General features: G+C 40.9%; 1 protein-coding gene across 4 annotated transcripts in view; it reads left to right on the top strand.

Moving 5' to 3' along the window:
• The window catches only part of kcnip4a (potassium voltage-gated channel interacting protein 4a), a 139847-nt gene that overhangs the window by 21654 nt on the left and 96041 nt on the right, over positions 1-22152 (top strand). The window contains exon 1 of one of the 4 annotated variants that reach the window (XM_086197589.1): positions 18773-19383. The exons of the other annotated variants lie outside the window; for them this stretch is intronic. Coding sequence (XP_086053715.1) covers positions 18987-19383 — 397 coding nt within the window. The 5' untranslated portion in view covers positions 18773-18986. Of the gene's footprint in view, positions 1-18772; positions 19384-22152 lie in introns of those variants that run through there. 4 annotated transcript variants of the gene reach the window in all.

Here is a 22152-nt window from a genome sequence, read left to right as displayed (position 1 = left end):
TATTACACGTGTAGTTTCAATGTCTTCTTCATTCCATGGGAAAATCCAGTCACACACACTGATCTGTTTTGTTACCTGCGTTACATGAACAGCTGTCCTGCAACTGAAACAATGTAGAGGTCCAAATGTCATCAATCATCTAAACATCTAAGAACTGTGTACATTCCAGCTGTGGTTTTATCTGTGTGTGTGTGTGTGTGTGTGTGTGTGTGTGTGTGTGTGTGTGTGTGTGTGTGTATATATATATATAAATAAAACAAACAAACAAACAAACACATAATACCATCACAATTTTTAAATGAAACATTAATTCAAATCTACCTTGTTGCCATGGCAAACCGATCATATGACATATGGCGCTGCCCCAAGTGGCTTCATCAACCTGTCACTGCAGGAAGAATAGGAGTAAGATTGATGTCCCACTGGGAGGATCCCAGTAATGCCTCCACCCAACGCTGCACCTGTCTGCTGGAAGGTCCCAAATGACATAATTGCATTCGTTCCAAACTTTCTTTGATTGCTTTAATTCCTGCTGCAGAATTTTGAAATTTTAACGGTTTTGTTCGTAGGACAAAGTGTCCAATAGAATAGCAGCACTTTTATTTAAATTAATTAAATGCAAATTGCCATGAAAGCACAGGATAAATATGAAATGGTGGTGGGGATTGTTGATAGTAAAAGAATGGCTTGGCATTGTTTTTGTTGTTGTTGTTGTAGTTTTTAGTTGGTTTTTCATAATGATTGACATCAAAGTTTTCAACTGAATCTAGACATTTTTACATATTTGTCTGTATCGCTCAGGCCTTTTTGCAATCTCCTGTTTATGTCAAAGTGTCCGGTGAAAAAAAAATGACATCGAGTGTTCATTTTTAAGCGGTTCGTTCCTGTGTCATGTTGTTCAAGATCAACCATGATTACGAAACAAGAGCGTTGCAAAATGGGACGCAGTGCAATCCTCATTTTATTTTGATGATACTGATTTTATATATTTGGACACCCCGGACTTGAAATAACAAAACATTTGATCAATTGATCGCCCTGAATTTTTGGGGTTGGCATTTTTGTCTGTATATATCATGAAGTATCGCTTGGATCATTTGACAGCTTTGTGATCATGATATACAAATGAGTTATTGGGAAGTAATTATTCTGATAGCTCTGACATTGATTCAGATTTAAAATAGAACGTAGTCATTATCCAAGAAAATGACTTGGAGATGGAGACATCCATTTGTTTTACTGCTACTTCTTCGCGGTTAATAGTCTGCTTTCTTTTAACCTTTCTGAAGGTCTAATTGCAACTTTTTTCCTTTTTTTTTTTTAGGATAAATATTTCCTTTGCCCTCCTGAGTTTGATCGAAATGAATAATGAAATGGTGGTAACACTGCAACCTCATTAGTAAGGCCCTTGTATTAAAAGATAAGCTGTCCTGTCTGTTCTGTTCCCTCGTCTACACTCTCCTACAAATTTAAAGCATAGAGATCCATGAACGAAGCAGGAGATAAGCGCATGTTCTTATCATGTTCAATGAAAAGTTTTTTTTAGGTCACAAATTGAAGTGCAAATCCGATTATGGGAAGCTTTCAGGTATTTCCTGATTTTCTAGAGTATTGCAGAGCTTTTTTATTCCTTTTTTTTTTGTTCTGGAACTTTGGGTGTCAATGTCAAAGCCCGCAGTTAGTTTACATACTAACCACTTCAGCCTGAGGGGACGTCTGCGATCCAATACATAATGGAAGGTTTCTGAATCATACGCTGTGACCGAGACATTTGAGATGATAGTCATTATAGGTAGAAAGGGTGGAAGGAATAGATTTATATAAACAAAGATATCTAAAATGGCAAAGAAAAGCCTCAGTTTTTTTTTTAAGGCTCAAAGCTGGCAGCCTGCAACAGGAACAACAAAACAAATCCTTCGAGACACTAGCAGGTGTCTGTTGGGCAGACTGGAATCTGCTGCATCTCTGCTGCATCGGTTCCGATAAGCTTGGACGCCAGTAACTGTTACTGAGCCCCCATAATCGAGTTAAAGAGAAGAAATTCAATATTTTACTTTTGTCTGAACCACAGTTTGGTATGACATAGCTAACTTTTTTGTTTTGTAACTGCAAGTTTCTCTAAATTGTACCAAAATCGAAAACTGTTTTCAGACAATTAACGGTATCGGAGGTTTGAGCAAGCTTGGTGAACAAAAAAAGCAAATTATATTTTTACATACTGTTCGTCAGTGTAACGCCAGGAGTTAGCATCCTGGTTTTAACAGCTGTGGCTCCAGACTGACGGCTGGATATCAAATGAGAGACAACTTGATGATAAAGTATGTCCCAGTTTTGCTGTCAGAATCTGTTTGAATACTTGAAATCATGTGACAGTCGTGTCGAACTCTGCCAATTCTCAAAGTAACACATTACAATGAACCGGCCTCCTGGATGAGCAAGATAATACAGAATTCCTAATATTTGTTTCGGAAGAGTGGCTGATATGACTATATGTTGCCCTGAAGAATTAGAAATGACAAATTAGGAACTTAATCATGTTCATTTAGCGGTAGCTGATTTAGGTCATGATTTATTTTTACGCTGGAGACTAAAATGTTGAAACGGCAGGAGACTATACAAACAACTGTAGAAAATGAATTCCATTGCTGAAGTGGAAGATGTGTAGAGAAGCCTTCAGTCACATTGACGAATTCCAGTTAGAATGTTTACAGTGCGATGGAAGTTGCTCACTTTATCTTTATGTTCCAGTGAAGGGGCTTTTGTCAATGCACAGCTGGGAATTCGTGTCTCATTGGTCCCTTCGCAGCACTGACCCAATCCAGAACACTCTTGAAATGGCACTTAACACCATCTCAGAGAGCAGGGATGGGAATTTCTCACCCATGCCGTTTCCACATTAAGGGCAATGTCTATATGTGCTGCTTCGCTAATGGCATCAGTCCCATTAGTGCTTACATCTGTGGTCCCTCCGGACGATGCTTATCTTGTTGTATGTTCGCGCGTCTGTCCGTCCGCAGACACTCATTCTGCAGAAAATGGGTCAACAAACCACACCAGGCCTCCTTAGAAGAAACCAAACAAAATGAGGTCATGGAAAAGAAGGCTCTCAGCTGGCCTGCAGAGCTTTTTACCATGGCACAATATACACTTTGTTATGACAGCAAACTCTATTTTAACACTAACACAGTCACTTACCAGTATAAATTGTCCCTGCGAGTTCAGTCCGTGTGTTTGTTTGACAGTATGGAGCCTACTTAAGTAACAGCACCTATGTTGGTGCAGTGGTACGACTTGATTACATGCAGAGTGTGGTGAACAAGCCTGGTTTCCTGCGATAAACACTTCACAACCTAAATTAGGATAAGACTTTATTGATCCTTCAATGGGAAAATCCGCACATTAAAGCAGCTGGGGACTGACCGCCTTGAGAATGGCTCAAGTTCCGATAAATTTCCCAGGAAATTCCTCCATGGTTTTTAAGAGTTTTACATGTGGAATCATGACCACTAAATTCTTGGTTCTGCAGTTAAAGAGAACAGGGAAAACTGAAGGAACTACTTGCCCCATAAACCATTGCAAACAAAATTTAAAAACCTAATGTTGTGTCAAATAACTACATTTTGTGACTAACTGGCCATTTTTTTACTTTTATTTTTTTTGTAATGCCGATGAGTAATACAGCATGATATCAAAACTGGACATTTCTCATCAGAAACAGAAATACATGCTCCTCATTAACAATCGCGGAAGCCTCACAGGTATCGTCGATACACTCGAGGATTGTGGGTAGTGTAGTACCTCCCAGTGAGATACGCTTGTTAAAACTGTTATTCTTAAAACAAGGTTGTGATGTGAACTTAAGGCCTCCTGGAGGAGCGGGTACTCAAGTTGCATCACTTGCTCATTCGTGGTGGGTCGACCTCGGATTGGTTACGACTTCATGGCTGCTAATCAACTCCTCCATGGAGAATATGACTTTGATTTTCACATCCGTAACCTGGTTGTTGAGCTCTGCACAGCCTGTTTCTACTCGAACAGCTCGCTGAGGGAATGGCAACTTTATAAAAAGAGGGCGTTAGTCCATCATATAATCCCCATGTGATGCGTTTCCTTGTACTTTGAAGTGCATCCTGGCAATCCACTTCTACTGATGAATTTCTAACGTGATGCCTCACAGTAATTACAGTGCTAATGATTATTTGTATTGCATGGCGGTGGGCGTAATTTGCCCTGTCCCATGGCAGTGACTAAATTGTTTTATTTTTCTGGTCTTCAAGGCAGCCATTCAATAAATGGCTTCTTGCTGGAGAATAACGTTGTGACCCCCCAGTGTTGAAAGTTTCAAAGGCAATGTTCCTGAACAGCTGCAGACAGAGAGAAAGTTTGTTTTTAGTTAGGGTAAAGGAGAAATCACGATTCTCTTCTCTGCTCCGTCTGTACTGGTCTTTCACCTGTCGTACGCTTTAGCTAAGGACGTCCTAAATGCTTTGATCATATCTGAGCTTTTGAGGGATTTCTCCTGACACAAGCCCCTACAGGTTTACGGAGTCTGGTCTTGCGTTGCAGGAGTAAGTACTGTGATTCTCCCACTGTAGTGGGAGGTTGATTTGTTCGTTGTGTCGTTGCTCTGGGCTGGTTAATCACACAGGGAGCTATACACCGACTCCTAATTGTTCCCTGCAGTCTCTGAATGACAGTGATTTACTGGCAGCTGAAACCTGAATATTGCAAATGGTTAATTTATGCTGCACCTTTGCACATAGTAGGATTATGCTTTGATTAAACCAGTAATATGAAGCATTTCGTGCTTGAGATGCATTTCCCATGCAAATGTCGTCTTACACAGAGCATTTCATTTCATGATGGGACGGGGGAGTTAACCTGGAAATGTTTTCAAACCGGGTTAGTCTGTCCTCGTCTGCGCGAGTTTGGGTCAGTCCAGGTGGGGAGTTGACATTGAAATCTGTGTTTGTATGAGGGACACGGCCTCAAGGTTTTTTTTTGTTTTTTGTTTTGCTTTCAAGGAGGCTCAGGATGCAGTCGGGTTGTGGCCAACCGAGCATCGTGTGTGCTGTTGTCTGTCATTACCTCTACCACCAGATCTGTGGCACTTTCACAGCCAGGCAGTCTATAGGCTAAAAATGGCTTGTATTTAATTGTCACTTTAAAGATCTTTCTTTCTTTCTTTCTTTAAGATTCTATCTTACCTTTTTAAATTTTTTTTTTTTTACCTGGATTGAAAGTTTTTTTTCGGGGGGGGGGGGTAAATTTATGTTCTGGCCTGCCATCTAGTGGCTTCAAAAAAATCCCTAATCTCGCACTTCACAAAATATGTGGGCCCCAGTTTCTTAGCTGTAATAATACTAATAATACAAATAATGCTTTGTGAGGTTTGTTCGTGAGCTTACCCAGAAGTTTGAAATAAAGTTAGGATATTTATTTGTCAATTTAACACAAATATTAGCTGTCCTGTTTTTCATGAGTTTCCAAGTATTAACCTCTAATTTGTTCGATCTCCCGCGCAGTATGATTTACACGGCCACATGACGTTGGTTCTCAACAACCATGTGACGGATTTAAACTATGGTGGCCATCATGTCGCCCATATGGCTAAACTGTGAGCATAGTGCGTGTTTGTCCTGAGCTGCAGAGCCCCTCCGCCAGAGGTGAGAAACGCAACAGACGCCAGAGCAGCAAAAGATGACGAATCTTTGTAAAACGCTGTCTCGAGATGACATTTTAATTAACCCACCTTACTTATCCTAAAAAAGGTTTAGTCTAAATATACCGCATGTTCTGCTGTGTAATTCGGGCTTTTTTTTCCCTTTTTTTTTTTTTTTAAGCGCTCCCTCAGCTGATACAGCCTGTGCACGGTCCATAACAAACGCAGTTAGTAGACCTTTGTGGGTTAGCTCTGAATCATGAAATAAAAAGCAGCCACACAGCAGTAAAACCAATTTCCCACCTCATATTTTTTCTCCCCTCCATCAAAGCTCAGGGCTACCTCTGCCACATTATTAGTGAGCCAACTGAAGGTGGACTCGGTGAATTTGCTCCACTGTGCTGTGGCTCTCATCATTGATTTAGCGTGTCAGGATTAATGTCGGCAATCCATCCAAAACGTTCGGCGTATCCTTTTTTTTTTGTTGTTTCGGTGATTTCGGGTTGCGTAGTAAAATCGGTTTCTTTTACAGAGGAACAGGGGTTAGATGAGAAAAGAGACAATATTTCCCAGCCGGGCTTGAGATAACATAAATTCAGAGTATATGCATGGCTCTCTCTGGGTTTTGATCATGTTAACAAGCGCTCCCATCTCTTATTGGCTCTGCTAAGCCTCCCGTTCAATGCCTTTGAGACTGAACAAAGGCCCACTGGCTCCTACACAGATTCACTTAACCAGCTCCCATATGACCGTGTACAACTACAATCATGTCATTATTTGAAAATATATCAAAGTAACATTATTTAAAATACGCATATTTATATGTTGCTCTTTTTTTGTTTGTTTTGTTTGTTGTTTGTTTCCATGGAAAAGATGTTTGATGCTGCTTCCTGAACAGACTGATCTGTAGACAGATTTGATTGCTTGGCCACCATGTCAAGGCTTCTGTCCCAGATAAGATTTAATTCAAACCCAAGCTTTGCACAAGATTTGCATCTAATTCCACACAATCCACAAAATTTTCAGCATTTCCAAACTGGAAACGAATGATTTCACAATAATTTCATATCGTCAGACAGACAAAGATGTGTTGTTGTTTTTTTTATACTGCTATGATTAAAGAGTACCAGAATGTCCCAGGTAACGTAACTGAATTTTCAGAAATCATCATCGACATTTTCACCTATTTACATTCATGCAAATATTAAGATTCGTCTCACTGGGAAGAACACCTGTCTTGTACTCAGTTTTATGTCCTCAATGATTTCATGTATATCAAAGCTGATAGTGTGTTAACTGTCACAGTCAAAAGTTGGTCAATCGAGGAGGATCAAAGCTACTGCTTGTATGCGCACCAGTCATTTCTTGTAAGGATTTTTCCAAGATGACACAAATTAAGAAGGTCCCCTCCAGCTCCAGACTAATATCTGTGCACTTCCTTGTTCGTGGAGGTTCACGCTAATTTATTTGAAAAAGCTGCTTCCATCTCCCATTGAATTAACATTTGTCATATGAAACATTGTGAAACCATTTTTAAATATTTACTGTTTCCATCAACCTTTTTTAAGGCGATATATTGAAATGTTCATTGAAAATACTTTACAGTTTCCGTTGCGACAGATGGAGAATCCTTCTTGTATCGTGGCTAATTGTTCATTGTTGGTTTATTTGTATTTCAATACCAGATTTTCGACAGCCACCTTCTCCATCTTGTCTTGAGGGGGAAAAAGTTGTAATTTTTATTTTCCCTGTATTGCTTGGATTGAACAATAAGACAGTAAACACAGCGGCTTTATATACATATTTGGTAAGAATTCAGTTGTCGTGAGTCCTCGAGCCGAGTACATCGAAGAGGGAACACGTCGAAATCATTTCACAAGATGGCATGGTGGGGAAACACTATTCCAAACAGAGGCAGCACTCTATAAAACCATAATTTAAATGCCATCTACATTTCCCCGCTGACGTTATAGTCTGCCCTCGTTCCCCCATCGGGTCTCTTGCAAAAAACAGAGATACATTCATCATGTCTGTGACTTTAATGTGCCATTATATTTAAAGACCTGGCTGGTCTTGGGTACAGTAAATATGGAGGACTGATGTGTTCCAGATCATTATTGCTTTTTTGCTCTCAATGAATGAGAACCCTGACCACCACACACACACACACACACACACACACACACACACACACACACACACACACACACACACACACACTCTCACACACTCAAATTGAGTGATGAGGCTAAGGAGGACAGGATGAAGTTCATTACTGCTGTTTGTGCTCGATGTGTTCATTACTCTGAGATGTTGTGATTTCCTTACTCATCACCCTTTTCCTTTTTCAGTTTAAAATTCTCCCTATCAATGCATTCAGGTCAACAAAATGCCCAAATTGTCATGTCTGTCATCGTAATATGAGGGGCAGAATCTGTATCAGAGATGCTGGACGGGATACCAGCATTTCTGGCTATAATATGTAAGTTCCTACTCCATAAGAGTAAGACCATAGACCTTTTTCTGCCTGTTGTACATAAAATGATTTAGGGGTGGAATAATTTGAAATAACTGTTACCTGGAGGCTCTGTAACTACACTCGAACGCCGCTTTTTTGTTAAACTCGAACAGATGGACGCCTCCTGCTTTACAAACCCAAACTAATTACACTGAAGTCCTTTTTCCTTGCAGTGCAGTTTATTTCCCATCTGCATCTGTGCCTTTCATGACGAGATTCCCCGCAGATGAATCCCTTAGTTCCCTCCAGAATGCAGCTGCGTCGATGCATCTGCGGGGGGCCCATACATTAACAGCTCTGCAAGATATACCGTTGCCACTTGACGATGAGCTCACCGGTTAGACAGAAGGTCACCTGCGCAGCAAACAGATAATAGCAGAGCTATAACTGGTCCAGAGTCAGAGGTGAAGAGCTGCTGTCACAATAAAGCTTGAGATCCCTCAGGATTTGCCTCAGATCACAATGACTGTACAGTCAAAGTGGAGTAAAACTGCAAGTTAGTGCAAAAAAACCCCAAAAACAGTCATCAGACAAAAGCTAGCTGGATTGCAATTCTGGACAAGATGCTACAAAACCTCTTAGTTTCAGTATGCGGCAGTTTAATTATGCTCTCACCGCAGTTTGTCCACGGACAGCAGGATTGTCCAGTAACCTTGTGGAAAGGTGGACCGGAGGCCAAGCAGAACCTTTGTTTTTAAAAATGTGCAGTAGATTTGCCTTTCCTGTTTTGTGCATTTAAAAGATATATATTTCATGAATAACATGCTGTGCCGCCAATACAATTCACAGGACTGCAATAGGATTTTTTTGTTGTTGTTTTTGGGTTCTTTAAGATTGTGAGAAGGCATTTGTTGGTCACGATTTCCATTAATTTCTCAAGAAATAAAACATTAATTTGAGAATTATACTAATATTTAATATATGGATTTTTTTTCATGTTGCAAGATGGGCCTTGGAGGATGTTTGTACCCCTCTAGTTGTTACTGCTGCTAAGGTCGTGATGTTTCTGGGTCCATTCGGTGTTGGAACCAAGGAACAACCCATAAAATTGTGGGGGCAGATGAGTTTGGGTTTTTTTTGACATAGGATTTGGCAGAGGGTTCACCTTGGTGGAGGTTCGCGCTCTCTGAATGCCCTATAGTTGTTACCGGTCTTGATCCTTGAGAATGGCAGAATAAGAGCTGCGCCGTTATCAATCAAGGCAGACAAATCCTCTTGGAGGTGTGTGGGTGGATGAATTTTTTTTTTTTTTTTGTGGTCCGAGTGCATTCATCTTTGAATTTTGTGATATAACAACAGCTTCACTTTACCACAGGAGGTCAGATATTGCCTTCATGCCCTGATTACTTGTGTTGTGTGCCAAAATAAATGCAGTTTATTTATTTGTCTGATAACACTGACTTCTTTAGCACAAGTCACCACAGTTAGGATCTACCAAAGCATTTCCATTTGGCCGTAAATATTCCAAAATCCACGACCAGAATTTGCATGCCCTCTTGTATACAATTGACAATTGCAGCTCAAATTTTTATGCCATCTGCTTCCAAATATATGTGGTCTTAAAAGTCGCATTAAAAAAATGAATTTATTACCCCAAGCACTTTATTTTTCTGGATTCCACCGTAACAGTCTGGCAGAGACAATGCTGGCAACGCTACCAAGTTGATCATTGAGGAATAATGAGGATTTGGACCCCAATAGAACGTGGATAAATGCTTCAAGCTAACCTCAAAGGGCCTATCATAACAAGTGCTTTTTTGAATGTATCTCAGAGGAAAAAGGTTTGCGCACAGGGGAGAGAGAGGCTGCAGTGTCATTCCAAACAGAAGCACTGAAGAGATTGATTTCAGCGTTGACAGAATTCAACAAAGGTAGCTTTGAGAATAGAATCGGTGGTTTATTTTGAGCATGCAAATCAGTTTTATAGCATATTAGATATTGGCTAAATTAAGTTCAGAATGTGCCACAAGAATAAAACTTCAGAATTGATTATTAAGGCTCGTAGTGTGACAGTAATTTGTCAGCTAGATATTAATAAAAGACCTAATGTCCTCAAGCATTCATCTTTTAAGTGGAGCCAGGTGAAACTCATCCTGTTTCAGGTTAAAGTTTCTCAGAAAATGAGTTTTCCATTACAGGCGCTCCCTCTCAGCTGAATGTAAGTGGACATACAAAGCGAGTCACCCTTATCAGTGTCTTCCTCAAGAGCTTTCATCTCCCCAAACAGCCTGGGCAGATAGTGGAGTGTAGATAAAGCGTTGCCTGTGTATTCAAAGGCATAATGACAGTGATACAGTACTGCCGTCTTGGCGGCAGGAAGACAGATAGCGTGTCAGGTTTTACTGCGACTGTTTTCAGGTTCACATCAGCAGATTTCTAATGAAAAGGATTATATCAGTTTTCCATAATGACCTTTTAAAAACAAGCTCCGCCCACTACTAAAGAGAGGCGATGAATGTCAACGAAGACAGGGCACCTGAGTCGGTGCACTGTTATTAAATCTGCAACATGGCCGTCTGTTAATTGGTTGGAGCATGAAATAAACACACCTCATAGGAGTGAACGGCTAAGTGCACACGAAGCAGCACAATGGATTATGATGCAAAGAGGCATCTCATATGCTTTTCAGTAGTGCCCTGAGGGAGCAGTTGTGCTAACATTAGCACACTGATGTCATAAGCAATTCATTACTCTCTTCGGATATCGACCAGGCTCTTATCTGCAGTGACACCCTGCATTGTCACAGCCACCATTAACCTTATGTTTCAGGAAAAACAATGAATTGTCTTACTTGACTGAAAATGGTGCTTCGCCACAGCTTTTCCAGGAAAGTAGACTACTTGTCTCATATATCACTTGTGCGATCACGATGGCGTTGTTTACACTCTTGAAGTGACCCCGGTTCCAGTTTCGATCCTTTAACCACAGCACCCAGCAGTCGTGGGAATGGTACTTAACTCTCTGTTATATCCAAAACTGTCAGCGCAGTAACATAAAATGATATAGAGACGTTAGTGACATTAGCCAGAGCTGCCTCGTTCACATAATTCTGTTTCCATTTAATTGCCAAAGTGAATTGTAAGCCAACCGTAGATAGTTGCAAAAAAACAGCTGGTTAGTCAAGAGAATTAAAGATCTTACGTCAGACGTTATTCACACCAGGATTTTCCAATCTCCCAGTTTAGGATTTTTTTTTTTTTTTGTGGGAAAAAGGCAAGGGTGCACCAAGCGATCGATCAGCCGCTGATCATAACGGCCAATGTGGGCTTGAAGTAATTTAATCAGCCCATCAGAAGTGCCCATCAGATCTGCTGTGAAAATTGCGAGACGAGGCTTCTGAAAGAGATAAAATTGCTATTTTCAAGGTGTGTTCAAGGGAAATCCCCTGTGGAGGAACAAGAGGAAAGACATTTAACACCACGTGTCTCACGAGACATAAGAAGGTTTGTCCAGTTTATGAGTACGCAGAGGTTACAGAGGTTGAAAATTCTTCAATCAATCCAGCAATTTGTATCATGCTTAAAAAAAAAAAATTGCAGAAATAACCAGTTAACAGTGCACTCAATCCAGCTTCATGAACGACATCATTTGTCTACCTGTCTTTACATAGAAGATGATACAATCCTGAAATTTTAATGGGCATTTTCTACAACATTTGTTATTGATGAGGCATTTAAAAAAAACACAAAAAAAAAGCGAAACATGAGTTAACGACTGATGAGACGTAGTTGTCTGTAGCCCTGTTTTTCTTACAAATTGTTGTTTAATATCTCTCAGGCCCCCAATGTGCTGAGGTAGTCTTGGTCAGCAAGGAAGGAGGATCATCTATCACTCTCCATTGATTAGTTGGTGATACCAATAACCAGCTCAGTCGAGATGGTTAACCCTACTTTGCTTTGATGCGAAGTCAATGTTTCAGTGAGTCTTAGCTTGACCTGACGACAAAGATGCAGCAACAGCATGAATCTCGGCCAGGATCTACAGTCGTCACGTTGACATTTTTCTTCCCGGTAAGAAACATGAATAATCGTGGTCCTAATAATTTATATCCTCTCTCCCGTAGATGACACCCTTGGCGCTTTTACGCCGGACAGCAATCCGCGAATTTACCCGTCTTTTTTGCGGCTCTGTCTGAGGTTTTAGACGGAGTACGGCAAATTGGGGGGCCAGTCCTGGCCCAGCAATGTTCCACCTCCGAGGGGGACACTTATTGCCGCCTCCATTGCTATGAAAATCCAAGCCGTCAATGTGCCGGCTCGGTGTGAGGTGCCATTTTGTCATACTTCTGTTGAGGATATTGTATGGTTTTATCGCCGAATTCAAGTTGTGGTAACAGCCAGCAGAGGGTACTCGAAAGCATCACTATCAACTTAATCTGATTTATGGCTTGTGATCTTTTGGTGAACTAAGCGGATGTTAATGTTGAAATAGAGAGTTCTATAGTGACAAAAGCAAGCAGAGCATTTTGAGCAGATGTATCCCGGTGCATTGCGTGTCCTTTAAACTTGACACTTGGAGAAAAAAAACAACAGCAGCCCAACCATTTTGATGTTTTGATCAAAACAGCTGTTCCTCGCATGCACCTACGCCCTGACTTTATTGACTTTGGCAGTGATGATGAGCCAGACATAAATAAGAAATTCATTGCCTCATTCACCCTCTGCTCCAGAAAATATATTATTAAAACTACTTAATGTTGACGAAGCTTTGTGTTCAAGGTTGAGCGCTGAAAAACGGGCTGAGGTTTCTATTCCGCCTCTTCTGAGTTGAATGCAGATTCATAAATTACTGCAAAAGCACATTCTGTCAATTTTCCAATTTTATAATGTATTATTTTGTTCTTTAACCGTCTGCTGCGAGAATGTCCCATTTTACCGCCATTGTGCATTTTTGGCAATGATGCGTCATTTTACCACCTTATTTTTGAGGCTCATGAAACGGTGCATTCAGTAAGCAACTCTGGGCAGAGAGCCCAGATTCAACTGTTCCATTGGAAATTGAATGTGTGACCCTTGGTTTACAGTATATCTACTTCTTCCATTCCCCCCCCCCCCCCCCCCCCCCCCGGAAATCAACTGCAGTGAAAATGTTTAGCCTGTAATCTGCTGGGATTTATTCTGAAATGAAGTGTTAAATAAATAGATACGATATTTTTTCCATCCCAGCTTTTTATGGACTCAGCAGAATCTATTTTGTTGTAGCTCATGTTTTATGTATGTTCTCTGTAAGCCCTAATGCTAGCTTGTTGGACCAATAAAAATGTCATGTTTGGCAAGCTAAATGGTCGAATGCCCGATTTTTTTATTTATTTATCACAAGCTTTTACATCCACTCTCAGTACAAACAAACACTGAAACGAATAGTTAGTGGATTTTTTTTGTCAGAGGACTTGACATTTGAATCTTTTTAAGCCATTGTCATGTCATCCTTGCAATTTACATGCATCGGTTTGCGATTGTTTTCTATAATTTTTCAACATTTTATGGACAAAACAGTTGATCTGAACAATAACCAATCAGGATGCACAATATTATCAGCTCGCTATTGGCAGATATTGATCTTCTATTCACTATTTGGTACCAGCACTGACTGATAATGACGTAGGCCCGGTTTTGCTCAAGTCTCTTCTTCTTTGCTTATTGTCCTCTAATTATTTTGAGGGAAAAAATACGTCAATATATTATTTATTGGCTTTTCAAAATGTTGTGGAAATAAAGAAAAGAGTTACTTTTTCAAACTCAAAATGTTATCTTATGGGGTTTTCTTTCCCCCAACATGTACAAAATGTGAAATATCGTATAAAGTTGTTTTCATAGAGATATGGGTGGAATTTGGATATCGGCCAAATCAGTTTGAAAGATCAGAAATTTGCAATTTGAGAACACCTTGTCCTCGTGTCGGAGCTGCCGTCAGAGTTCCTTCACTGGCTTATGTCTTTTTTTCCTTTAGCAATCAAGGAATGAAAACTAGCGAGCATTAAAACTACCAACAATCTTTTTGGGCACGATACAACCCCAGAACTGACGCACTTTTGCGCTTACTATGGGTTTTTCCTTAAGTCTGAATTCTTGCTTGTGTTGTACGTCGCTTTGGACAAAAGCGTCTGCTAAATGAAATTGTAGAATTGTAGAAGGATGACACAGTGTTTCGTTCGATTTTTAGAACGCTCCCAACAGTTGCGTACAATTTTAGTGCCGCGTTGGTTCCTTTTTGCTTGATTCGCTCCACCTACGCTTGTAAAGCAGTAACCCTGAAGTGGTTCTGCACAGTGTTCCTACTTTCTGCTGCACATATTCATAACATGGTGGTTCCCCTTGCGGCTTTTAGGTAAAATTCCTGCATGATCGCTTTTCTCTCCAAAACTCGACCAAGCTGAATCCTGGGGATTGTTCAGTGACTGTATAAACTGTATGTTCCACTCCTGGAAGACATTTTAAACACTGGATGTTTCTGACAGCCAGCTGAGACTGTTTCTCCAGGGTGATGCGAAACGTACTTCTGTAGGTTCGTTGCAAATGAGATTTTTTTTTTTTTCCGTTTTGTGTATCAACAGTACAACACGACACAAATAATTCATCATCTTTTCGAGACATGCTGTGCCCGAAATATGGTGGAGAGGCCTGTGGATGGGCGGTTGAGAATGGCTTCCTGCTCCACTACAACAACTTTCAAGGCCTTTCTCTGGATTTTGTCAAACAGGGTAAAATGAGTAGGCGGAGCACTTATCCAGTGCAGTGGAGCGCACTCCACTGCAGACAAGAGCTTTATAGATGGAACCTCAGTTGCTGACGTCCAATTTAGTGACCACTTTCCTTGAAGCTCCCAGTTTTAAAGATTACAAGGTGGTTTATTTGTCTCTCCAGGTGTGCTGCAGGCGCGCTCATGTTATTTATGTTTTAGGTCGCAGGCCGCATACATTTTAAAAGTATTTGTGTGCCTCCAGTGTATGTTGCTCCTTTTCTTTTCGACCAAGCTGCTTGTAAACACATTGCAAATAACACACATTGTCGAGGAAAAGCTGTTTGTAATTTTGGCTCTCACCTCCAGGCACCTGCAGTCAATGTTTTCTCGATAGATCAATATACCTGTCAACTTCTGCGATCGGAGCCGTTTTCACCCTGTACAACTCGTGTTCCATCAAAGTCGAGAAAGAAAGACAAGTTCCTTGTTCTTTTGGGACGGATTATTCTGCCGGGGAATGCTCTTGGAATTCCAATCGGAGTTAGGTGTGTCTCTTTTCTCTCGAACTGAGCATAGGCTCAACGAAGTTGTAAGACCTAATCTTTAAGAACATGTGGCACACAGCCTTGATTTTACCCAAGGCGAAATCAGTCTGCACTTCATGAAATAAACTCCTCTGGTAGGCTCAAGGGTACTTAAGTAAAGGAGTTCTCAATGAATCTCTCCATACCAGAGCTATGAGCTTTTAAATTGAATAATACCTTCATCCATGTAAGCTACCATTTTATGTGCTGATGGAATAAATGGAAAAGGGTGTTCATTTAGTTCCAGTAATAGTATTAGGAATAGTAGTTAAGTCATCCTGGATTGGGCTATTGTTCAACAGCAGGGCCATTTAAATATGAAAATGTTCTCAGGCTGCTGTTGGATACAGCATTGCAAAGTTTGCTGTTGTCTTTCAATTTCCTGCATTGATCCCTTGATTGTGGTTGTAAAAATAAAAAACTGACTAGTGTTTCTATGTGAGGAATGAAAAGATCTTTTTTACAATTAAAATTTTTTTTTAAAATTACGCTGGAAGATTTATTGGAATTTAAAAATGTAAATAAATTTAATTTATTCCCCGAATTAAATTCATTTTCATTTATACACATTTTGGACAATTTATACTCCGATATGATATTGTTGGCCAAACTGTTATATTTGATTGGCTCAATTACAAACAATGTAATCCTACATTATATTTCTGTCGAAATCCCACAGGCATTTTTTGACATGTCAGCATTTGTATTACCCCATGTCATTTTTTTTTTTTTTGCCTTGACCGTACTCATAGAGATAAACATGAGTCATGGTAAGTTTTCCCTGACTGTATATGGACTTGGAATGTGGTGATTTGTTCCACACATCACACTTTCACTGGGGGAGGTGGGAAGCCTTGAGGGAGATCTTTGAATTCAGACACTTGGAGTCCCAAACCCAGAAGAAAAAGATTTAAAAAAAAAAACTATTTGTGACATTGTACCTGAATTGTTTTGAGGGTTTTTGTTGTTGTTAGCTAGGGGACAAACCTCGTCTAGCTAATTTTGCCATGGCTGTTGAGATAAACGCACAGTGTGACCTAAAAATACACGAGTCTAACTGGTCCCAGTTGCTGTTCCTGTCATTAGAGACTTAAGGGACGATGAGTGGGTTTATAGGCAACGTGGATGGAAATGGAAGCACTGGGCTAGGCGAGAGGTGATGGAGCTGCACACATGTCTTCACTGAGGGTGGGGCTCTTAAAATATCCACCAAATACAAGACTGCAAGTATGTTGGCAGATAAATAGACACAAACGCATATTTTGTAATTGTTTGCTTGTCTGACGGGTGGAAGCAGTAATAGCCTCCAGTCAAACATGGAAATATTGTTGTTATTTTTAGCTTCCCCCCCCCCCCCCCCCCATGCTTTGGATCTCTATGTTCTGACGTGGTGTGGTCGGGAAGAAGTGCGGTGAAGGTTTGACTCCGTAGTCAGCCTCCTGCATTTCAATCGCTTGAATTCGGTTTCGTCTAATTTTATTCTCACAATACCAGAAATGTAACAGTCAGTACCAGTACTCCTGAATTTAACAAATTTAATCCAGAAATGATGCGTTACGTTCACGAAATCAATCATTTGCTCCGACCTAGATTTAAAGAGACTTAATTTACTCCTGCTGTCCACACAGTGTCTCAGAGAAGGTAGCTTGCCACTGAAATAAAAATGCCCACATCACCTTATAGGTATGTCCACCTTAAGTAAGTCTGGGTTGTACTTGCTGTACTTGACTAAACAAACACTTGAACTGGCCTTTTGTGTTGGTGTGTGACATCATGAGACTCGTTTCTCCACATTGATCTTTGTTTGAGTGTTCGTTGTGATGTAGTGTGGCCAAAGTTTAATGCCAGGACAAGAACAGACGCCGGTGTCATTTTGAGAGGGCGTTCTGAGAAGTGATGTTGGATATTTTGTTCATCAAACCTAGGAGTTTGATGTCAGGGCCAGTTTGTATTTAAAAGGGACTTTTCAACGAAACTCGAAGTCCAATTTCTTTGTGATGTAATTTTGGCGTCTGGTGCCGCCTGCAGTCAGTGCGTCTGCAAAAGCCGCGAGACTGTCAGGAATGCAGTGTTTTAACAGACTGCAATCCTGAGCAAGTTCAGTTAGGCAGCTTGTTACAAACAGTAACATTAGTCATAAACAAACGCAGTCACTGATCCTAGTGCTTTTTCCAAAGCGCAACAGATAAAAGGAATCACAAATTTCCTTTCTGTTGCAAGGTATCCAAGAGCACCGGGTCTCAGCAAATTATTGATAAAGCCATGACAACTGCGTGATGACCGTCAAAGTAATTGACCTTTTTGCCTTTCCTGACCGTGTCTTGAGCACGTGAAAGCAACTAAATCATGTCACAAAGGAGCTGCCGAGCCCCACAGGTACCGTCTAAATGATTCACCTAATTGAGACACTGTACTAGTTCTCTGTCCTGCTCTGACCCAGTAGGATCTCACAGTCCTTGAAATCTTTATTTCTACCCAAGCCTGTTTTATTCCGGCTTGTGGAACAGTCCCCTTGCTGCTCATTCCTGCCCAGGAAGCGTATGTGCTCGGATTGGACGCTGACAAGAAACTCCAAGGTCAAAGCATAGACTCTGCACAGAGCAGGATTTACAAAAATAGACCTGCCTGGCTGTCAAGTGACCTGTGAAGTCTCAAGCCTCTTTCAGAGTGCATTTATGCACAGTTCTATTTCACACCTGATGCTGTCAATAATCAGAAATTAGGTTTCCTTATCCAAACTCTCTGCAGCAGTGGGACTAGACACAGCGAAAGGTCTAAGTTAATGACAGCCTGGCATTGATAGATGAATGCAATTGAGGTACAGTGCAGGCTCATTAATGGAGAAGATGATGCACTTGGCCGGTCCGAATGTCATCACAGACTCAGGGATGTAGCCTGTCAGTCATTATTAAGACTGACCTTGACATTTTGTCGGAGAAAATCTCACCAACCCGGCTCCATAACCTTTTCTCTCTCTGGACTTATCATTTTTTTCAGTGTCCCTTATCTGTCCGAAGAGCCCATCACATTAACACCGTCCATTACTGTCACTCATTGTTTTAACATTCAATTATACATAATGCGGGCAGGCCCATAATGGACTCTCGTTGCTGATTCACTGAGGTGGACACTTTCCCCTTAATTCTCCTTTATTTCACTCCTCCTCCTCCTCCCTCTCCTCCTTTTCTGCCTTCTATCTCTATTCTCCTCCTCCTTCGCTCGGGCCAATCAGGCCACACCTCCATGGCAACCGTCAGTGAGGGTAAAACATCCACAGATGGTGCTGAGTAGAGCGAGCAGCAGGCGCACTACAAGATCAAGTGTTGGGAGTGTGTGTTTGTTTGTGTGTTGGACAAAGACTGACTGGTTAACTACTGTGTTGTGAAGTGGATAGTAGTAACTCAGAAGAGGACTTGAAGGTTCGGAGAAAAAAGTCTGAAGTGAAAGAGTGTGTGGTGCAGGAAGAAAAGAGAGGGGACTGAGAGAAGCCCACCACCACCTTTCCCAGAGCAGGGGGTGAACCGTCGGTAAGGAAATATGAATGAGCGTACGTACACATCCATGTGCTGATCAGCCTCACCCTGGAGCCACTTTACTGAGGATACACAAACACACACACACACACACACACACTAGACGAGCCCCCTTTGCTGGTCTCCACTCACTCATGATCATCACTCCCGCCACACGCAAAGCCACGCCAACACAGTCAGAGGAGTGGAGGAGAGAAGAAACCCCTGTTGTGGGACTTTGTCAAAGTCTTCCCTGGATATCCAGTCCGAGTCCTCCTTTTGTGCTGACCTTTTCCAAGCCCACACCCTCCTCCTCTTCCTCCTCCTTCTTGGGAGCAAAGATGAGCTGCAGGAAAAGGTGCAAGCGGGAGATTTTCAAGTTCGCACAGTACCTGTTCAGGCTCATCACGGGCACACTCAACACCGGTAAGATTCCTGGTGGAATGTGACGCGGGGAATTCTCCCTCAAGTTTTTCTCAGTTTGCTCTGATTCTCTTAAAACTGCAGAGATTTCATCCTATCAGCCCGGGAGTTCATCTTCTTTAGTTAGATAAGTCACAACATATTTGACTCGCCTACGTCAATGCATTAAGTTCTATAAATTTTGGATTTTCACTTGCAACCTGCCGGGAACACTGTATTTCCAGAATTCCAAGTGTGAGGAAGCGTAAAAACAAATGATTTTGATCGATCAGCTGACTTGGAGCACTTTTGAGAACCTATCGAAAGCAACTTTTAATGAGGATGTGGTAAATATTGCGTATGGATTGTGCCGTCCCTGACTGTCAATAACATGCATTTAGTCCATCGAATTGTAAACCAACTGACATCTGTTAAGTGCATCATCTACTTTTCTTGTTGAGGTTGCTTGTTGGCGATTAGATGCAACTAAAATCCCCAGAAGCAGATTGTTGTACACTCTTCCCCAATATTCATGATTATTCCTGTATGCTGCTGCAAAGCATAATAGATTTTGCTCGGCGTACACACTCCGAGAGCTTTTTTAATAACAGATACCGAATCAGTGATTTTAACAAGATTAAATCTTGGATTACAGTGGATTACAGACAGATTACTCCATGAAGAGTTCAGTACAAAATAAAGGTTACCAGCAATAGCATGAGCTGATTACTGGCACATATTGCTGCCACGCATCTAAGCGTGGAATATTTGAGGTTTATCCGTGCACCTCTCTCAATTGTGTGTCTCTTTCACACCAGGGGCTGTACAGCTGGTATGATCACACACACACCGGTATCATACATTAACACCTTCTGTCCTGCCTTGGTCTGGCTTTAATTGAGCTCTGCTGTCAAGACAGTAGTTGATTCTCCTGCTGCACGAGTGTGATGGTGCTAATCCCCGAAGAGGTGCTACATGAACATGCTAATGAATTTCAGCGTTCCTCTAAAACACGTGAGATTTTCTCCCAGCAGTTGCTCCGTCCATACTGTTCTCTGCGAGAACACAAATCAGTCAGACGAAATGGGATTTTTAAATTAAACTACTCACAGTTGATGTATTTTCGTACAACCATGGCCTACTTTCTTCTGTCTTCTTGACCTTCGAGATGGAGAGAACCGGATGGGAGCAGCGTTAGAAGAGCAAGTCCATCGATGGGCTGACATATAAAAATGATAACAACATCGGTAAAGCTCGCAAATCCACATGATAGATAAAGGCTTGTGGGAGACGTCAAACCTGGAGATATCCATCTTTTGACGAAGCCGTTGGTTCCCATAGCTACCAGGGCCATTTCGGTTACATGGTACTTTCTACATGGCGATCACATGATCAGTGTATATGCAGCAGTGATTCTGTTATCGGTTGAAAGCTTAGGTTGATAAAGACGTGCAGTTGCCGCTGTGCAATGAGCCCCATTTTTGGTCTTGTTGCTGGAGGAGTGCTGATTTTCAAAAATGTATTCCCCTGTTTTTTTTTTTGTTTTTTTTTTAGAACTTCCACATATACATGATCTCTAGACCAGCAAAATTATTGCAGTAAAGAAAGCACATTTTCTGTCACAAAATATATACCAGTACTCCTGAATCCCTATTGTGACACAGTAAAATCGTCTCCAAAGTCCCATCGTTTTATGATCTTCTTTCATTTTTTTCGTCTATGTCTGTTAATTAATCATCATCATCATCGTAATCAGTGTCTTATAAAGCTGTACAAACATTTTTATCCAATCTGAATCGCAGCCAAATTTTGATCTCCCAAAATTTTCTTGCTTTGTCCCCTTTAATTATTGGGCGCATAGATGCAAATAATCTAGGAACATCCAGGGGTTTAAACTTAATTAATTCTGGGAGAATTATGTTTGTGGGTTTAGTTGCGGAAACCTGTCTGTCAACGCAGTGTTCCAGTGTAATCTGTCATTGATGAGGTCTTAACACTGGAAGCACATAGTGATCCAGTGATGAACAGGAAACCCAAATATGGCAAATATAAAACATTTTGGATAAAGTTTTAGACGATAACAGTATTACTCACTGTTATGACATTCGTTCAGATCCTCATGTGACTCTTTGGAATTACTTTGTACTTTTTAATCATTAAAGATAACGCATTCGTAATTTTTTTTTTTTTTTAAATGTCACAAGATCCGCTTTCGTACGTGTTTTTTTAAAAAAAAATTTAAGTTAAACATTTTTCATCTTTAAGGGAACCCAGCAAACAAGTACCAGCCAGTTGATTACAGGGATCTGTGGTAGATATAAAACAACATACAGGCAGCATGAGCAGACAGATAAGCTACACTCATTAGTTGTGTTTCCAAGAAATAACGAGTAAACATGAAGAGAATTTTCGAAATGCTGCAAAAGTGGAAAAGCGAAATAAACCAGGTGACTTGGTGCTGATTTCTGTCAGAAGGTGGCGATATAGGCAAGAAGACCCAGATGCACAGCAGTTGTTTTTTTGTCTGGCCAGAAAAAAAAAATGGAGAGGATTTGTTTCAGTTGGACAAGTTGTAATCGTTCTAAAGTTAGTATTGAGCATGTTGGCGCTGTCCGGAGATGAAGGCACATTTTGGAACTTTCTCGTTCAGACATCTGTGATAGAAAAATCATATTCGTCACTTTGAAGATTTGCTCCAATAGAGATCAGAACCACAAGTCTTTTCCATCTCCTGTTTGAAGTATTCCCTTTTTCAAAAAGGGTACCTTTTTTTTGGGGGGGTAATTTGAGGTA

This window comes from Aulostomus chinensis, chromosome 24 (genome assembly GCF_037954235.1).
Source record: "Aulostomus chinensis isolate RoL2024-O1b breed Wild chromosome 24, RoL_Achi_v1.0, whole genome shotgun sequence".
NCBI classification, from domain to species: Eukaryota; Metazoa; Chordata; class Actinopteri; order Syngnathiformes; family Aulostomidae; genus Aulostomus; species Aulostomus chinensis.
This window is presented reverse-complemented; position numbering and strand designations above follow the sequence as displayed.